General features: G+C 42.1%; 1 protein-coding gene across 2 annotated transcripts in view; it reads right to left on the bottom strand.

Moving 5' to 3' along the window:
- Positions 1–1,328: 1,328 nt before the first annotated feature.
- The window catches only part of RNF130 (ring finger protein 130), a 49,176-nt gene continuing 32,069 nt past the window's right edge, over positions 1,329–18,435 (bottom strand). Inside the window, exons 6-9 of one of the 2 annotated variants that reach the window (XM_083871610.1) lie at positions 15,745–15,841; positions 14,542–14,746; positions 12,413–12,506; positions 9,423–9,623 (exon numbers count right to left, since the gene is read on the bottom strand). In XM_083871610.1, coding sequence (XP_083727736.1) covers positions 9,608–9,623; positions 12,413–12,506; positions 14,542–14,746; positions 15,745–15,841 — 412 coding nt within the window. In that variant the 3' untranslated portion in view covers positions 9,423–9,607. Of the gene's footprint in view, positions 3,358–9,422; positions 9,624–12,412; positions 12,507–14,541; positions 14,747–15,744; positions 15,842–18,435 lie in introns of those variants that run through there. The other variant, XM_083871611.1, reaches the window with a different exon arrangement.

Here is an 18,435-nt window from a genome sequence, read left to right on the forward strand (position 1 = left end):
TAAAAAAACACTTCTTTTTTAACCTTGAAAATGATTTTCCAAGTTACTGGCACTTACAGTGCTTGGTAGGTTGCTGTATATTTTACTTCTGTGAAATGACTCAACCACACACAGCACCACTGCAGCAGAACAAGAACAACGATGCTCATCAAACTTTTTTTAATATACTGATTAATATTAAAAGGAAAACCTCAAACTTACCAGCACAGCCCAGAAAAAAATCACCTATGTTGCTGTGGTGCCTCTTCCCCATCCTAAATATGACTAACTGGGGAAGGCCTGCACCAGCACGTCCTGGCACGCACGTAGGGACTGATTGCTTGAACAAGCTTTTAATTTTTCCAGTGTTGCAAGATTTCCCAAGTCCAGGATGTCAATTATAAATACCAGTTCCCCTATCCAAGATGCTACAGCACAAATCCATTTTTACATCACTGTGCCAGACCCTGATCTTCACTGAGGCAAGCCTGCCCTCCCCCCTGCTACAAACCAAATAAGATTTAGCAAAATACAAATGACAGTGTTTATTATTTTGTCTTTGGGGGCTTTGTGCTTTCTAGTTTTTAATTTCCATGCCTCTCCTAGTTTTCTGTATATTTTGGCACACAGCTCGTGCAAACGAGCTCAGTTGGAGCTGAGAAATCATCAGGTTTGGTTTTGTGCTGAAACTGTGCCCCAGTGACATTCTCGGTGGCCTCAGGGGAAATCCCTGGTCGGGATGGGGCAGCCCCTACGAGAAGGATTTGCTTGCAGCATCAGCACCCCACTCTGGGCTATAAGAGGCTGTCCTACCCAAAACCCCACCGGGGCAGCACCAAGACATGTGCATTTAACCAGGAACACTCAGGGATCCGGGTTTATAACCTGACTGCCCTCACAGATAAAAACAAGCCCCACAACCTCCTTGAGAGACGGTGATTTTCCCCTCGGGCGGTTGCGTTCCCAAGGTGCCGCTCCCACGTGTGTCCCTGCTGATCTCGCAGATGTAATTACGAAAACAGAGGCTGCTCAACCGGCCCTTCTGCCGCCCCCGAGTCCCACACGGGTTCAGCTCAGGCTGGGTTGGGATGGGGAGCTGCGCCCGGGCCGGGGCCAGGCTGGGATGGGGAGCTGTGCCCGGACTGGGACCAGGCTGGGATGGGGAGCTGTGCCCGGACTGGGACCAGGCTGGGATGGGGAGCTGCGCCCGGGCCGGGGCCAGGCTGGGATGGGGAGCTGTGCCCCGGCTGGGGTACAGCTCAGCCAGGCTGGGATGGGGAGCTGTGCCCGGGCTGGGACAAGGCTGGGATGGGGAGCTGTGCCCGGGCTCGCCGGCGGTGCCCGGAGCTGTCGCTGCCTGCCCCGCACAGCCGCCAGCAGAGGAGGGATGCTGACCAGGACCTGCTGCTGCCTCAGCCCCTGCGGCACTTCCTGTGACCTTCACTTCTGCTTTGTAGGAGAAAGTGGGTGTCTAAATCGTGCTCTTAAAAATGTTTGGGGCTTCAGCGCATTTCCAGAGCGAGCTGAATGACAATAAAAGTGCATTCGGTAAATATCAATGTGGGTATTATGAGAAAAACCTCCCTACACTTCACGCCACCCACTCTTGAATTATCAGATTAAATAAAGCTGACGCACAGCAACGAAAGTCAAAGCATGCTCGGCAAAGAGGCTCATTTCCTCATTTTACAGAGCTGGGTTTTTCTTTTTCTCTTGAACATCCATGTTAAAGACACAGCTGAACCACACTTCAGAAAAGGATATATGTTAAGCAGACTGCTATACAATTAAAAACATTATAAAGGAGAGGAAATTCCCCTGCTTGTAGCAAAAACAGGTGAAATTAAAGCATGGCAGGATAAATCTTACCTTTCTTTTTGGCTTAACTGATTTCTCAAGATTCCTTTACAGAGGGTGAAACCGTGTTTCACATTACAAGGACACAAATGAGTTTCTACACCTACAGTAACTTAGACTGCAATGGAGAAAAATCCAAACATTCATTAGCAGCTATGCATTGTCCGGTAGGAAACGGCGGAGCAGAAGCGCTCGCTCCTCCACGTCGGCTCATTTGAGGAACACTGTGGATGACTTAGCTCCAGAGGTTCCTCTCTCGCTCTCCATTTCTGCATTGTTCTCTCAGAAGCTTCCAAACAATATCCATTTCCCCACCACTTTTGTCACATGCTGGTAAAAATTGATTTTTCCTGCAGCGTGTCAAAGCAGTAGCTGCTTTCCTTTCTTCTCCTGCTTTCTGCATTCCCGTTATTGATGACAGTGGGAAAGGGCACAGCTCAGAGAAGGTATTTGTTAAATAACTGTTGCAGATCTCAACAGGAGAGTGGGATAAGAAGCTTACCTCTTTTCTTCTCTGTGTAATGCCAACATGCTGGCTTTTAAAAAACCTCAGTGAAAAATTTGGTGGATTTTTTACCCCCCGCCCCCCAAAAGAAAAGTTACGTGAGAAAGAAAGCTAATTTTATTCCTGCATATTTCAAAAAGTCTAATGGTTTTTAGGTAGATCAAGTGCTGGTTCTGTGAATGTCCTCTCTACAGAAAGAGACTCACTTGACTTCAGCACACAGAAGGACCAAAAGTATATTCTGTGTATACCATTCTTCTCCCGCTTCAATCAAACTGGAGAAAAAAAAATCCAAGCATCAAGTTTCTTGAAATCTTTCTGCAAATGCAGGTCCTCTCTGCAGCTTGAACGTCAGACTGGCTCGCCACTGTCCGGGGTTAAGTGGGTTGTAGGAAACTCAATGCACTTATGAAGGTCCCTCTCAGAAGGGGCTATTTCACAGTAAGGTTATGGATTGACCGAGATATACGACTGCTTTTACCAGTCACTGGCCATCTCCTCTACAACCAGTTCCCTTTCTGACATTGCCCAACCACCTGGACAACTAAAAAATTTGAAACAGCAGACGCCTGTGTAAGAGACGCATTTGCAGTTCATCACAAACTCTTAGGGCCACCGTAAAACCTCTCCTGCATCGCCACGGCTGGGCCGACACAGCTCCCCTTGCTGTTACTCAGCAATTTCCATCAGACAACCTTGCTTGCGCACAGCTCTTTGTCAGCTCAAAGATGCCACCCTCAGAATCCACCACAGCTGGTCTTCATCTGTGCAAACGAGAAGGCGGGTTCGTGTTCTGGAAAAAGCAGCTCTTCTTCAGACAAAGGAGATCCATGGAAAGAGTACACAACAATAGGAATGAGAAATGAAAAGAACAGAAAAAGGGCCAGGAAGGAGCATGGATTCCTTTCAGGTTTTGTTCTCGTCGTACATGTCCAAGGCAGGCTCGATGGTTGAGAACTCGCTCTCATAGACCAGGCTTCGAGGGGACAGAGAGTTACGATGGAAGAAGTGACTGCCTGCAAAAGGTAGAACAAAACCACATTAGCAACAAACGTGAACAACCAAAGAACTGAGTAAAGCATCCTCATAGCTGGGTGCTGGATGCAAACACACGTGATAAAAACAGCCACCCTTCAACACAAACCAGTAACAATCATACAAAACATTTCACCTCTGTTTGTGTACTCTCCTGCCAATTTAAAGCAACTGCTTTCCATATGCATGAACAGTCACACCTCAAATGGCTCTTCCAGATAAAAGAGGTCAAGTCTGAGCAAGGCTGGGGCAGGCCAGAGTTTCACACTCAGTGTTGGCTGTTGATTTACAGCCTTGTAAAGTAGGCACTTGCTCAGAAGACCCTGAAATCTCTGGTCAGCACCAAAGCTCCGTGCCCTGCACCAGCACAAAGTGCTTCAAGCTCAGGCTCAAAAGGAACAAGGAGGTGGAGTGAGGGGTTCCCCAGGGATCATCCTACTGATACTGCTGGAAGCCTGACCTCCTCCAGAGCTCAGCAAACTCCATCCACATGATTCACCTTCTACAAACAGCCACCTATAGATTTCCTTAAACATATCCAAGGAGACTCTTTTCCAACACTGGCAATATCCGAAACAAGCACCACGCAGCTGTTGGTAAACTGGAGAGTGGAAGTCCATTTTTTTGCCTCGGTGACCTGGCATTCCCGTGGCTCTCTGAATCCACAGATGTGTCTTTGCAAGAATCCTAGCCCTCCAGCTGTACAAATGATTCTCTCTGAAAGCATCTATCATCAGATCAGGCCCTTGGCCAAAACGCTTCATTATCTGGTTTCTTGATCCCAGGGGGGATTAGCTGGGAGCAAGGCTGCTTAGATTAAAATACTCCAGGCAGCTACATGAGCCAAACTGGAGGCAACTGAAAAGCTTCCAAGTTCATAAAAAGGCATTCAACAAACTAAGGTGCCTCCAGTTTCAGGCATCAGTGAAGCAAGATGCTTAGGGAATTGTCGTTTTAGCCCTGGCAGATTATACCCACTTAAATCCCCCTTTCTTTGCCAAATTTTGAGCGCAGCCTACCCCATTCTGAAATGAAGATCTTATAGAAGATGTAAGAAAAAAAGAATTCAGCTGCTACTGTCCAACCCCCTTTTCTCCTTTCCCACTCATCCAAAAGACACAGACTTCGTGAGCCCAGGTCAAATCCTTGCTAACAAGTGCCCAGCAGGAAAATGGAGCTGGGCAATGGAACTTTCACAAACAACAGCTCTTTCACAAACAAAAGTCAGTGCACACACTCACTCCACCATTTGCAGTGAGAATGGGAAGTTGTCATAAGCAAATTAATTTTTGATCTTGTAGTTAACTGAAACAAGAGTGAAAATAGCGGTTATATTGCACAGGAGTGGATGGTTGACTCTGCCAGGAGCATGTGTCCAGGCACTTGGAACTAGTGGGCTTCTTGAAATATATTTCCAGAAGCAGTTGTTGGGGCATGATAAACATCCATTTTCTGGATCTGAACTGTCCCCCAAATTTACAGGTTTCTAAAATTGGGTAATGCTTAAAATAAAAGCAAATAAATAAATAAATGTTGAGTGTTTAAGGAAATACAAAGCTGGAACTGTGACTTCCAGATTATCATGGTCTGTCTCCAACAGCTGGACTCAATGACCTTAGAGGTATTTTCCAACCTTAATGATTCTATGATTCAAGCAAAAAAACCCCAAGCCCTGAACCTGCTTTGAAATTATACCAGATAAAACTGATTTCAAGACTGTGTTACAGGTCAGGATCATTTACTTTTAGATGAGCGAGTCTCATTTTGCAGTTGAAATAAGCCGTGAATATTGGATATTTCATCTCCCCTTCCTCCACCTGCTGCAATATTACGTATAACCAACGCTCTAACAAACCAAAGGGATTCTAAAAGCTTGGTGCTGCTTTTGTTTTTATTACACAGAAATCAAACATGGGATTAGGAAGCAGACAGCCCAGGCTGCCATTTCCTCTGTTTGCACCCAGACTTCCACTCTAGCAGGTTGGAGGGAGAGATTTAATCAAGAGGCAGACAGGTCATCTGACAACACGTATTTTATATTAATCTGGAAATAGGAAGTGTATATCCAATACCTCTAAAATTCTTTATTGTGACATTTTTGTCCTTCTTGGGAAAGGAAATTTAAGCCACCCACTTCCAGGGAGGCTGCATGTTTCCATACAGATAGACATCTCTTGGCTTCCATACCACTTTTGTGACACATTGTTCATTCTTTCCTAAGTGTCTCCTCTCCCATCCAGTGCAGCGAGCCCAGAGCTGACAATTCAGCTGCTGCTCAGTGTTTTCCACCACTCAATCTTCAGGGGCTCCATTAACCAGGTCAGGAACATTGCCCACAGCTTACAGCTGGAGTAGCAGGGCACAGTGACCCAGCCATGCTCCTCTTAATACAGAAAAATGCTACTGTTTGTTTAAAAATGTGGCATCGGTCCAGCTGATAAATTTACTGAATAAATGTATTTTAAGGACAAGTACAAACATCCGCAGTTCCAAATTCAGCTTATGAATCTGTTCTTCCTATTTTCCACTTACCAAGAAAGATCAAGATTTATCCCTTAGGTACAGAAAACAAATGGAAAAGTTGCATGCAGTTTTAATAGATGAAAATGAATCCTTCAGTGCTCTCTGCCACTATTCTTCATTATACGATTCAAAATAATGTTTCAGATAACTTGCATTGAGTGTGAAAATAAACATACTACCCTCAAATTGATCTTTATACCTACCATAGGATGCCACCAAAGCGAGGACAACACCTAGGCAAAAAACTCAAGAGATACAGACAGCCCTGCAGGTGGCATCAGGATTAAATATCACCCGGTGTTCCCTTTCTATCTGAAAAGTATCTTAATTCCCCGAGTCATTAATCAGGGCCATCTTCTGCCACAAGCTGCAGTCCCTTCCACAACTCCTCCAACAAAGACTTCTTGCTATGGAAATCTGATCAGAGCACTCCCTGCCTTGATGTGTTTTAGACACCCTCTCAGTTAAAGAACAACAGAGTGGAACTATTTCATAAAGCACCCTTTCCTCAAAGCCAACTTAGCAGGAAGACTTTAAAGTGACTGCTTTCCATATGCATGAACAGTCACATCTCAAATAGCTCTTTCAGATAAAAGAGATCAGGTCTGAGCAAGGCTGGGGCAGGCTGGAGTTTTACAGGCTTGTAAAGCAGGGACGTGCTTCCTCAGAAGACCCAGAAAGACACAGTTACCATTGTGCAGACATGGTGGGATGACTGGCACAACTGGAGTGCTGCAACAGATGGCTGAAAACTCTTCAGGAGGGACAGGCAAGGAAGGAGACTCATTGCGGTAGCCCTGTGGTGCTCAGAGCCACTTCCCATGATCTACCAGCAGCCCCAGATACCTGGGGAGGACACAGCTAACAGGAGGTCAGCAAATGTGACACCCAGCTACAAGAAGGGCTGGAAGGGGGGTCTGGGCAATTGCAGGCCTGTCAGCCTGACCTGGGTGCCAGGGAAGGCCATTAGGCAGATCATTTTAGTGCCATCACATGGCACATCCAGGACAAGCGGGGGGTCAGACCCAGCCCGTGTGGGTTTAGGAAAAACAACCTGGTCTTCTGTGACAAGGTGACCCACATAGTGAATGAAGGAAAGGCTGAGGATGTGTCTGCCTCTACTTTGGTAGAGTTTGACACCGTGTCCCACAGGTGGATTGTCCCACAGCATTCTCTTGGAAACTGCCTGCCCATGGCTTGGACAGGTGCACCATACATAGGTTAAGAACAGGCTGAATGGCTCAGCCCAGAAAGCAATGGCGACTTACACCCACAGTGCTCAGAATTGGGGCCAGCCCTGTTTAATGTCTTCATCAATGATCTGGATGAGGGGACTGAGTGTACCCTCAGCCAGTTTGCAGCCAACACCAAGTTGGGTTGATCTTCTGGAGGGTAGGAAGGCTCCACAAGACAGATCTGGATAGGCTGGATCAAGGTATTTAAAAGATACAGATGCAACACCTGGGGACATAGTTTAGTGGTGGGCTTGGCAGTGGCAGTGCTGGGTTAATGGTTAGACTTGATGATCTTAGAGGGCTTTTCTAACTCAAGTGATTCTACGATTCTATGGAAAACTTTGGGGATTTCCTTCTGTCAACCCAGAGTTAAAAAAAAAAAAAAAAAAAAGGCTTCTGGGATGATGTAGAGTCTATCTTTGAATGTATTTATTTCGTTTACAGACAAACATGCACTGATTGCTTGACCTCTAAGTAACCTATCAAAAGTTGTATCATTATTAACACTTTGTAGAGAGTTGTTAGAGACTCAAAAGAAAAACTAGAAAAGATGGTGCAGAGTTATTTAAATCCTCCATGGAGGGAAAAGCACTGAAAAGTCCTGTCAACCCTTTTGTTTCAAATATTACTCAACTTCTCCTTCTGCTGCAGTTCTGAAGAAGAACCATGAACTGGAATTATTATGGTGCCTTTTGCATCTGGGTCACTGCACTGCTCACGTGGTCCCTGCCCAACAGCATTAAACAGCACTTACGGAATTTTGTTTCAGGAGACAAGCACAAACTTATCAGTTTTAGTACTGCTGTTGAGAGATGAGTGAAAAAAACATGTATCATATCTTGTTCCCTTAATCATGCTCTAACCACATTCCTCCATTTTTGGCAACACCACTCAGTTGACACATGCTGTACATTACAAGCACACAGCACTCAAACACAGAATGTTAAAGTTTTTTTTTTTTCCTTCTCATGAGTAAGTCCAATGGGGTTTTCCAGTCTTTCAAAATGCACTTACTGCTCTATTGATTTGTTTCCATATTTCTTTCAGAATTTCACAAGGACATTGAAGAAGAGTTCTATTAAATGCACTGAAGCTATCACATTCTTCATTGCCTATTATAAAAGCTGCCTTCTCAGCTGAAGCCTGATGGACAAATAAGAATTAAGAAACTATTTTAATGTAGCAGCTGGCTGTGTTCCTAAATTCTAAAAGTGCCTATACATAAAAACAAAATTAAATTAAAGCCTCTAGTTCCCAGTACATAAAAAAATTAAATCTTACAGCAAAATTGCTTCTCTCTGTTCATTTAATTAAATTAGAAAGCATTCACTTTCTACATCTTGATTCGAGAACAACCAAAACAACCAAATGTAGAATAGTTTTTAACTTCTGTCAATTACTTTTCCTTCCCAACTTGTTACTTTCATTTACCCATCTCGTTAAGTCAGGCATTAGCATTTGGCTGCATCTCAGACCCGTGTGTTTTAACTGACTGTTGTGAAATTATTCACACAGGGCTTGCATAACTTGCATGAAACAGCCGGAGTGAGGACAGCCAGGGGAGATGTTTTCCCTCTGTTGTCTCCTCACCAGTACAGAAGCTGTGGCAAGAAAGAACATGCTTGCACAGAGTTTCTACATTAAAGAGAGTTATCAATCTTCCACAATCTGAACTTGAACAACAACTAACCCCCACCATTGATATGAAAGGAGCCTTCACACCTGGCAGCACGGAAAACGCTGCATTTTCACTTGTTATTAGGAAGGAAGAAGTGGTTTAGAGCAGCTTCACTTTTTTATCAAAAGGAGGGTGGGGTGAAAGTAAAAAAAAGGTTTATGAGTTGTGTTTTGACACAACATTGCAAATCTCCAGCAATGCCTGGCCTCAAAAATCATACTGCAGTGCTCTCAGGGCAAATGAGAGTGTTACAGGAAAAGAAACTGAGAAAATGGTTTTATTTCAAATTAATTCTCAGCTGGAGTCAAGGTAAGTCCATTACAGCAGAACTGACAGCTTGACCCAGCTTTTTCCTCTAACAAGTTGATGTGGAATGATTGCTAACAACACTTTTTATAAAGTCAGTGGCATTTAAGTCACTTGAGTAGCATCACAGCAAGGGCACTGCATGAGATTTCCACTACTTAGTTTGTGTCCCAAATGAATGAAGAATAATGGAGATCTGAAAAGATGAAATCATTCAAAGGAAATACAGCACCTTGTAAAATTTCCAAAATGCTCTCAGACTTGAGTACTAACGCAGAAAGCCTAAGAAAAATGAAATTCTCACAGAGTAAGATTTCATAATTAAAGTTTTTTTTTATTTCTTCACTTTTTCTTTAATACAAAGCTTTGGCATCAGCAAATTTTATGAAAAAATAGAATGTACTAAATAATTGCTTGTGCTGCATGATCGATAAATGATGCATAAAAATAGGTGTCTCTCTCCAAGGCAATCGGCCGGAAAGCGTTTCTTCAATAGCATTCTGCTCTGCAGGGCAGAAAAAAAAGGAACAAAATATTTATGTTAAAGTTAATACTGCCAATGTTAAAAAAGAAAAAAAAAATCCTGTAAAAGTAAGTTAGTGAAAAATGACTAATTATACAAAGCCAGAGCATTAGGAGACATCTGTAGCTGTCACATCATTTCTACTGGACAAGCAGAGGTTTGAGCACTTCCAAGCTTTTGAGGACACTCCATCTGCTACTGAAAACTTTCCCTAAGTGGTGCTATCCAACATTTGGGCTTCTTGGGCTTAAATCCCCACTTACACAGTAACTTCTGATTGTTCCCTAGGAAGCAAGGCGAACTGTGCTGCTTCTGTTCCTTTCAAACACTGCCTAAAACTTTTAATACTGGTACTGCAAGGGTATTTTGAGAAAATGAGAAAGCAGCTCCTTCTTTATTTTATCACTTAGACAATGTTTACTTCTATCACAATTATTTAAAAATGCATGTGTGTATATTTATACATACACACAAACATACATACACACAGCTAAATATGTATATACTCACAACTCCAGAACTATTGCTCTAAATAACTACGTTTAAGCTGCGGGAAGGATATAGCAAAAAAAAAAGTACAGGATATGTTTTTAGGTGAGTTTTAAAGCAGAATTTCAAGTCTTTTACTTGCATCGACCTCATTCTGGCTACTGTTGTTTTTCAGTAAGAAAACCCCCTCAGACTCCTCTTGAAACACTACCATAAGAAATGTAGGGCATGCCAATATTGCTTTTTACATGGAGAGCAGCATAAAAAGCAGGTATATTGTTTAACAGAAAAAAACAATGAGAACGAGCTGCCATATATCTGGCATGATATTCAGCAAAGGAAGTTATTTGTCTGGCACTGGGAAGGTGTCAGTGAAACAGTAACTCTTAGCATTAGTGTCATTTTAAAGTGTCTAAAATGAGTAGTTGAACCAAGCAGCATTTGTGGAGGCTGCTCAGATCTCAAAGGATTCAGAGGAAGAGCTGCTGAGGTTAAAGGCCACAGCCAAGAACCTCAAGTGACCCAAATTAGTGATTTGTGAAGCTCTGGTTTCTGGGTTGTACGTTTTCTCATCTGTCTCATGTACACACTCAATGTGCTTGCATTTCAATTCCTATCACTCAGAAAAGGAGCTCTCCTTGTATCAGCACACCCTTTGTTTGTACTGAGGAAACATCACTGTGAAAACACTTTGCTGGAGGCTCAAAGTCCCTGCCAATGTGCAGCAGCTTGTCCTTGCAGTAAAAACAGTCCCATATCCCACTGAGTAACAAAAAGAAGAGTTGCAAGGCAAGGCAGAAATGCAGCTGCTATCAGTGCCCACATCTGGATGAGACTTCATGGGCTCCAGCTCCTCCTCCTTCCCAATGATGTGCAAGTGTCCAGCAATGCAGACATTCCTGTTCTGCAGCTCATCTTGCCCTATGCTTTCCTGAGCTACCTTTCCAGGTGGGCTAAAGATTAACTATGTTCAGCTGCAGCTATGTCGACAAGATGCTGACTGATGGCTGCAACTTCAAGATTTTGACAAATGGAAAAAAAAATATCAGTAGATTTGGTAGGGCTATTTGAAATTCTAAAGGTTTTCTTCATGAAGCCCTTTTGGAATCAGTGTATGAAAAGAGGAGGAATATTTGCAAATTAGTGGTAATCAAAAATCCCTGATGACCAATGTTATGGACCTCCTGAAAATCATTAGCTTGAGATTGCCTAAAATTTTACACTGGAGGCTCTTAGACATGTTTCCCTCTTATTGAGGCCATCTTATACTTTCCAAATAGCAATATAAGAAAAAAAAAAATCATCCAAACCCCTTCTCTTATCTCAAAGAACAAAAACCCCAAAGCAAATGTTTATAAAGCTGCATTTCCCAGCTGCATTTCTTTGGATCTCACCCCACTTCTGGTAGAGAGATCAGCACTTTAATGGAAACTCAGGTGTGTCAAGATGTTCAGAGACAAAGAAAGATGTTGATACTTTGCCTTCCCAAATAAATAATTAAATTAAGATTAAACACATATCCTGAGCCCAGGTATTCTGTACACCTACATGAAAATAACTAGATGTACCTAGTTAATCTAAGTACCTAGATCTGTGGAGTAGATTTATAATTGTCCACACACAGAATTATAAAAAAAAGACTGAAAGTTATCAGCTTGTCCAGCCTGCCTGAAGGAAGGCTGGGGGTTTCCATTTAGCTTAAGAAAGCGTGGAAGTAAGCATCCCTTCATTTAAGAAAGAAGAAACCTTACTGCATTCATTGCTTTCATCTCTCCCTCACCTAAAAGGAAAAAGGTAGTTTTCTGTTTAAACATCTTTTTTTTTCCCCTCTTATCTGAAAGTGTGCCAACTAGGAACACAGGATTATTTGTTTCAATATAAAATTTGACTATAAAATTGAGGTGAAAACTGTCAAAGGTAACTGCTGGTAGTAAGTTTTGGCTCTGGCAGGTGAATTTCGAGCATAGAAATTTAATGGCAGAAATCTAATGTTTACCTAGAACATTGATCAAAAACTGACCATAAATATTCTGTTTTCCCCTTTTCATGTCTCCACTTAGTAAAGAGATTTCCTCAGACAATCCAGCTAAATATAAACTGAGGGACTTCCCATGTCACCCTGAAACCTGCTGTTAATAGAGACACTCACGTTTGAGAAAAGCAGGGAACGAATTTGATTCCTTGAAAACTACACATTCCGCCTCCTATTGGTATTTATTCCCAATGTTATCCATGACACACACCCACCAGAAACGCACAGAAACATCTGAGTATTTACTTACTCATTAGCATTCAAGCTAGCTGTGGCTTTGATGATCATGTAGCAGAGTGTAAGGGCACTGAGGAGGCCAAAACTGGCAATAATAAACCATTCTTCTGTTGACAAAGGAAAGGGAGGAAATCACTCGTGGGAGAAAGCGATGCCAATATTTCCCTCAAACACCACTGGCGGAAGGCAAGAGGCTTCTAAGCCATGACTGGCCCCAGGAGGTGAAGCAGAAGGAGGTTAAGCCACAGAGTTACTGACGGGAGAAGGCTAGCAAAGAAGAAGTGGAGAGAGGTGCAGAAAAAAAGCATGGCACAAACAGTATTTCCTGGCTGAGCCCAAGGGTTAGTGATAAAGAAAAGTTACTTAACAATGTAAAGTGAAATGCAGGATCAAGGGAAGATGTAATGAAAACTCTGTCCACCCCCAAGTCAGAAAGAAGACTGTCAGGTTGGGTTAGGTTTGGTGAGATGAAGCTTTCACATGAGCACACCCAAAGTACTGTCACACTTCAACTACGCCTTTACCTCCCCTCCCTTCTGAATTTATATTATTTAAAACCCAACAAAATTCAGGATAGATTGCTCAGCAGTAAAACGTGACTAGAGTTTTCTACTTAATAGACAGATATACCCATGGAAAAATAATTTCAATGCTAGGGTAGACACATAGACATATTTAATAAAAAGTAATATAAAGAAATCTATTAAACTATGTTCACTATTCAAAATTCTCCCCAGGATCAACCTGGCATACAGTAGCAGTTCAGAATACAAACATTGTTGTTGAATACAGCTTTTGGTTTAACTCTCATGCATCAAAGAATGCACGTGTCATCCATAGAATAGAAACATTTCAAAAGCCCTTTCTAAAGCTTTACTTTATAAACATTATCAGAAAGAACCGTTGGTGGTTTTTTCTTGTTTTACCCTGGCATCCCATCTGTGCACACACAGCACTACAGCTGGGAACAGACAGTAAAAAAAGGCAATTAGTAAAAACTGAAAACTACAGTTTTCCCACCCATGACAAGGAAGCAGCACAGCAAAGGATCTGTTCTTGTTCAATACAACTGAGTGCAAGGTGAGCCAGAGGTTGAACACTGGATGGCAAAGTGACTTACTGGCTTTGTGGAGAATCCAGATTATGTATGTGGATTTTCCCATCTCAGATCAGGACATTTCTAGATACAGACTACATATTTCATGAGGTGAGGTGTGGGTTTTTTTTTTTTTTTTTTTTTTTTTTAAATGAAACATTTACTTTGCTACAGCACCTAAAGAAACACTCTAATGAACTGCATTGGTTTCACTGCCTTGTATACACATATCAGTAGCAACCACTGTCACTAAGTTAAAAATCTAGATCACAGATGCACACAGATGCATAAAATACGAGGAGAAAATTAGACTGTTGTACCGCATGGAGTCTATTTTTGCAATTCAGCCAGAAAAACAACCATTCATGCATCAAGTGGAGACTGTACAGCATATGGAAAACAGATGCAATTCCACACATACTGTATTTATAGTGCTATTGTACATTAAAAATCCTAGGTAAATTCCAGTAAGTGGAAATTTTCCATGCTGCTCTTATGGATAAGAGATTTCAAGCAGTGCAAGAACAATCTTCTGATGTTATAAAACACTTGGACAATACCCAAATGTTGGTACATCAAATGCTTCTTTAATTCACAAATTTTGAAAGAAAAAAACACCTGCTAAGTGACGTCAGAATTCCAGTAGCAACATTCTCAGGGGAAAAAATGTCTGCAGAAATAGCTATCAGTTAAAATATTTATATTTGTATAAATTATTTCATGTAAAGTATTCTGTAGGGATAAATAACAGTTTTGGCAATCCAGCTTCTTGTGCTGGTTACCAAACTCAGGAAGGTTATTTTGGTGCCATTTCAGTTCATCCAGGGTCCTTTGCACGCTGATCTAAATGGATACACCATTAATAATGGAAGTGTTGGCACTGTCATACCTAGAGTTATTGGTTCCAATAAGGAGCATATGCCTCTTGCAGAGACACTGTGAGGTCACCTTTGTCCCTGCAGGGACATCCATCACCCGGGCCCTGCAGCACAGAGGGACACACACAGACACCCCCCCGATGGTACCGGGAGCCAGAGGACACTTACTTGTCACTGCAATGTTGATCTCTCCTGACCTGGGTGTCAGCTCCCCGTCCTGTGGCAGCTGTGACATGCCCGAGGTGCGCAGGGGCTCCAGGCTGAGGGAGCTGTCCGTGCCGAAGTCGCCGAGCGCTGAGCGCCTGCTGGGCGGCTGCCCCCGCGTCAGCCGCTCCATGTCAAAGGCTACATTGTCTGTGCACGGCACGTTGGGCTGGGGAAACACAGCCCCACGTTACACTGGGGAATGTTCTGCAGGCAGCACACACTTACACTGAATGAAACCATGCACACACACCCCTTTTTCAGCCGCTGTGGCTGTCCCAAGGTTACACAGGAGAGAAACACATGAACGAATAACTTCTACCTCTTGGAGAGGAGAAAGAAGAAGCAGAAGAAAGGATTGAGGTATAAAGGAAGGGACTCAAGTATGCTTTATCATAGCCTATGCCTGTATGGTTTACCACAGCCAGGACAAGCTCTGAATTCTGTGTCCTCTTCTAAAAACCCAGGGATGTTATTAACTGTAAAAACAAGTCATCCACAAGAGATCTGCTACTATTTCTTAAGAAATGTGTAAATTTGCAACTGACACAGCTAAAAATGGAGGCCTGATTATTCTCACTGTCTTGAATCAAAAGTCACTTTAGACAGTCTCTCCATATGTTCTTATCTTGCTCTGAAAAGAGCATCACTCCTACTTTGTAATTTTTTCCTTATACAGGAAAGATTAAAAAAAAATCTGCTTTGGGGTTTCACTGGTATCCCTTTATGAACTGGTCAATGAAAGCAGTCCTTGGAGATCCCGTAAGACATGAGCTGCTTCAGGAAAACTCACTGGGCTTGGCTAGGGCAGGGCTTTTAATGTGCAAATTTAAGATTGCCTACAGGAAACCACAAGAACAAGACATTCAGAGAGTAAATTTAACAAGAAAGAGTTCAAGAGACTTGAGAAAAAGGAAAATTACAGAGAATCTAGTATACTTCCAGTAGATAATTGTCATAAATGCAAATGTAACAATATATTCTCAACTACCAACCAGGGAAAGAAGGAAAAACAACAAATCAGCACCAAAGAAATTTGTAAAAACTCCCAAATATTTTCTGAGTAAGGGTACTGGGACATATTTCCCCCACTCTCTCCTACAAATATTCTTCCTATTCTGTGTCTCAGATATGGGAGGAAGAAGAGTTCACAACTGAGCAACTTACCACAATTCCCAATGCCTTCAAAATGTTCAGTTTACACATTGGACATGTACAGTGCTCACTGAGCCATGGATCCACACAGACTTTGTGGAACACGTGCCTAGAAAAACAGAGAAGACATACACAGTTTGCAAACAATTCTATTTTATACCATGAAAACTACTTAAACTTTTGGATAGTTGCTTCTTTTTAAATTTTAAAATACATGCAATTCTTAGAATTGCCAGTATTCTGTGCCAATTGCAGTAATTACAGAAATAAATTTTAAAAATATTGCTTGTTATTGTCACCTTTTACTAACAGTACAATTAGGAGAAAACACTTGAAGATTTTTGTTCCCCCCTCACCCCTCCCTCCCTTTTATTGTGGATATGAGTAGCAGATGTAAGGCAGAAGCACCAAGGTAATACCATTTCCACCATAACCTTGTCTACAGTCTTGTCTCAGTTTTGATACACAATCTGACCATAAACTTGGTAGGAAGAGCACATATCTATCAGCTGTCAATTCTGTTCACAAGTTAGTGGAACCAACCCAAACACACTCCTGTTTGACTTTGAAAAGGCTTTAATAATTATCACATTGATGTAAAAAGAAGGCATTCTCTGCCATCAGTATTTCTTGATATCAAGAAGTAAAACATGTCCATCATCATACAGTTGTCATAAAAATAAAAGGAGAGGCAAACTGGACTTTCAGAGATGGAAAGGCAAATTGGGCTCCTACTTGCACAGCAGGAAACTCTGAACAACAACAGCCTGAATTGCCTCCTACACTGCATTCAAAATCTTAGTCACATACATGAATATAAACGTGTTGGGATTGATATAAACCAGTATAACAAGAAAGGATTATGCAGAGACCAAAACAAGGTATATAAATTAAAGGAAGTAAAGGAAATGTCCTCTTGGCTTTTCAAAAGGCAAAGAACTTTTCAGAGCATATTCATGGCAGGAATGGCTATCACTGTCTAAGACTGCCTACCCAATACAGCTCAATATGAGTACAGCAAATACTCATAATAACTCAGTCTGAGTAGTTGCCTATGATAATTCCTATGATAAGAGCTGTGATCCTTCATTTCCAGTGGTGCTGACTGCAGAGCAAGAAGCCAGTAAAAGCAGGCACACCCAAACATAGACTGGTGATCATGACAAAGGTCAGCAATTACAAGGGCTGCTTACTCAGCAAAGAGCTGTGCTCTGGAGCCAGCAGGGAAAGGGGCAGGGGCACAACAAGCAGCTCTTGCCATCGATTTGAGGCATCAGTAGGCTCTGGAAGAGGTGGCCATGCGTGCCCCAAAGGCAGCATAAAGCTGAGATACTCTCTGTCCCCTCCTTGCTCGAGTTACACTTGTTCTCTGTGCCTCAGAAATCTCATCGTGGAATCTGGGAGTTCTTTGCTCCCTATCCCTTTGGATTTTAAAACCAGAGACCAAATGAGGCATGTTCCCAGATAATTCTCTTTTAAATCTCTGGAAAGCAACCAAAACGTCTCCTGGAACTGTTAAACAAGGCAAAAGACAGTACATAATTATTATCTATGTCTGCTCAGGCTGATGGAGGGACTAAAGAATATCAACATAATTAAGATCTAGGCAGCTACAGATGTATGTCCTACCTGTAGTAGCTAAAGACGCAGAATTAGGGTGCAAAATAAGTCAACAGAAGATGGACAGGCAGCAGAAGAATTTTGCTTATTTCTATCCCAGACAATGCAGGAATAGAAAATTAAAGAACCTCAGTCACTTGGCTAGCTTGTGTCCTCTAGCAAGATGGCAATCATAAAAAACAGGGTATGTACAGTGCCTTCTGTTCAAACACCCAAAATAGACTCACTTCTATTATTATTAAGTCTTAATGCATTCTCTTTATTACTCACAAAACTACAGGAAACAACGTTTAGAAACTCTGGGTGATACATAATGGTCTGAAATATTCTGAAACATACAGTGATGCTATTTTTCTATGTTAGGCAAATTATGACTTTTATTTGCTTATGTTTTCTTTTAAGTCTTTGGAGTCTATTTTTTTAAAGTAGAACAAACCTGAAAATCTAATATTTTGGGCAAGAGCAGACATCAAGACTCCACAGAAGTATGAAAACAGCTTTATTATATCATTATTGGCTCATCAGTGCTGTAGAAGCACTCAGATCAAGTGATGCAGCTGACTGATATAGATGCCAACATGCATCCACTAAATATTATGGGTTATTTTAAAAAGACATTAGCACTTTGATGTATTTATATACACAGCCCAATTGTTTTTGTGACCTCCTAATTCTTTGCTTTTAGTTCCTAAACCTTCAAGGATGTTTATTAACGTGTTTCAAAGTGTGGTTCTCCAAAGGTTATTGATTCAGAAAACATGGCTCTGCCTACTTACTACTTACACAGTTTCTCTGCCTCTTAAGAAGTTTGCTGATAGCACCACTGTGGCTCAGGCTCTGTCTGCATTTCTCTGTTTGCAAGAGTTAAAAAGCAGTTCTACAGCAACGACAACACCGAAGAAGAATTATTTTACAACCTCACCCTGACAAAATAAGCTCTTGCAATTTCAGCTCTCATAAACCTCCTCCAATCCTCCTATTTCCGTCATTGGTATTCCAAGATCATAAACGTGAGCGAGACACTCCTGGTCACGACAGCCGATGACGCTCCCTCGGGAGGCACAGGCTGGGGACTCAGGTGTG

The sequence above is a fragment of the Zosterops lateralis genome (assembly GCF_965231275.1).
Source record: "Zosterops lateralis genome assembly, chromosome: 14".
Classification (NCBI taxonomy): Eukaryota; Metazoa; Chordata; class Aves; order Passeriformes; family Zosteropidae; genus Zosterops; species Zosterops lateralis.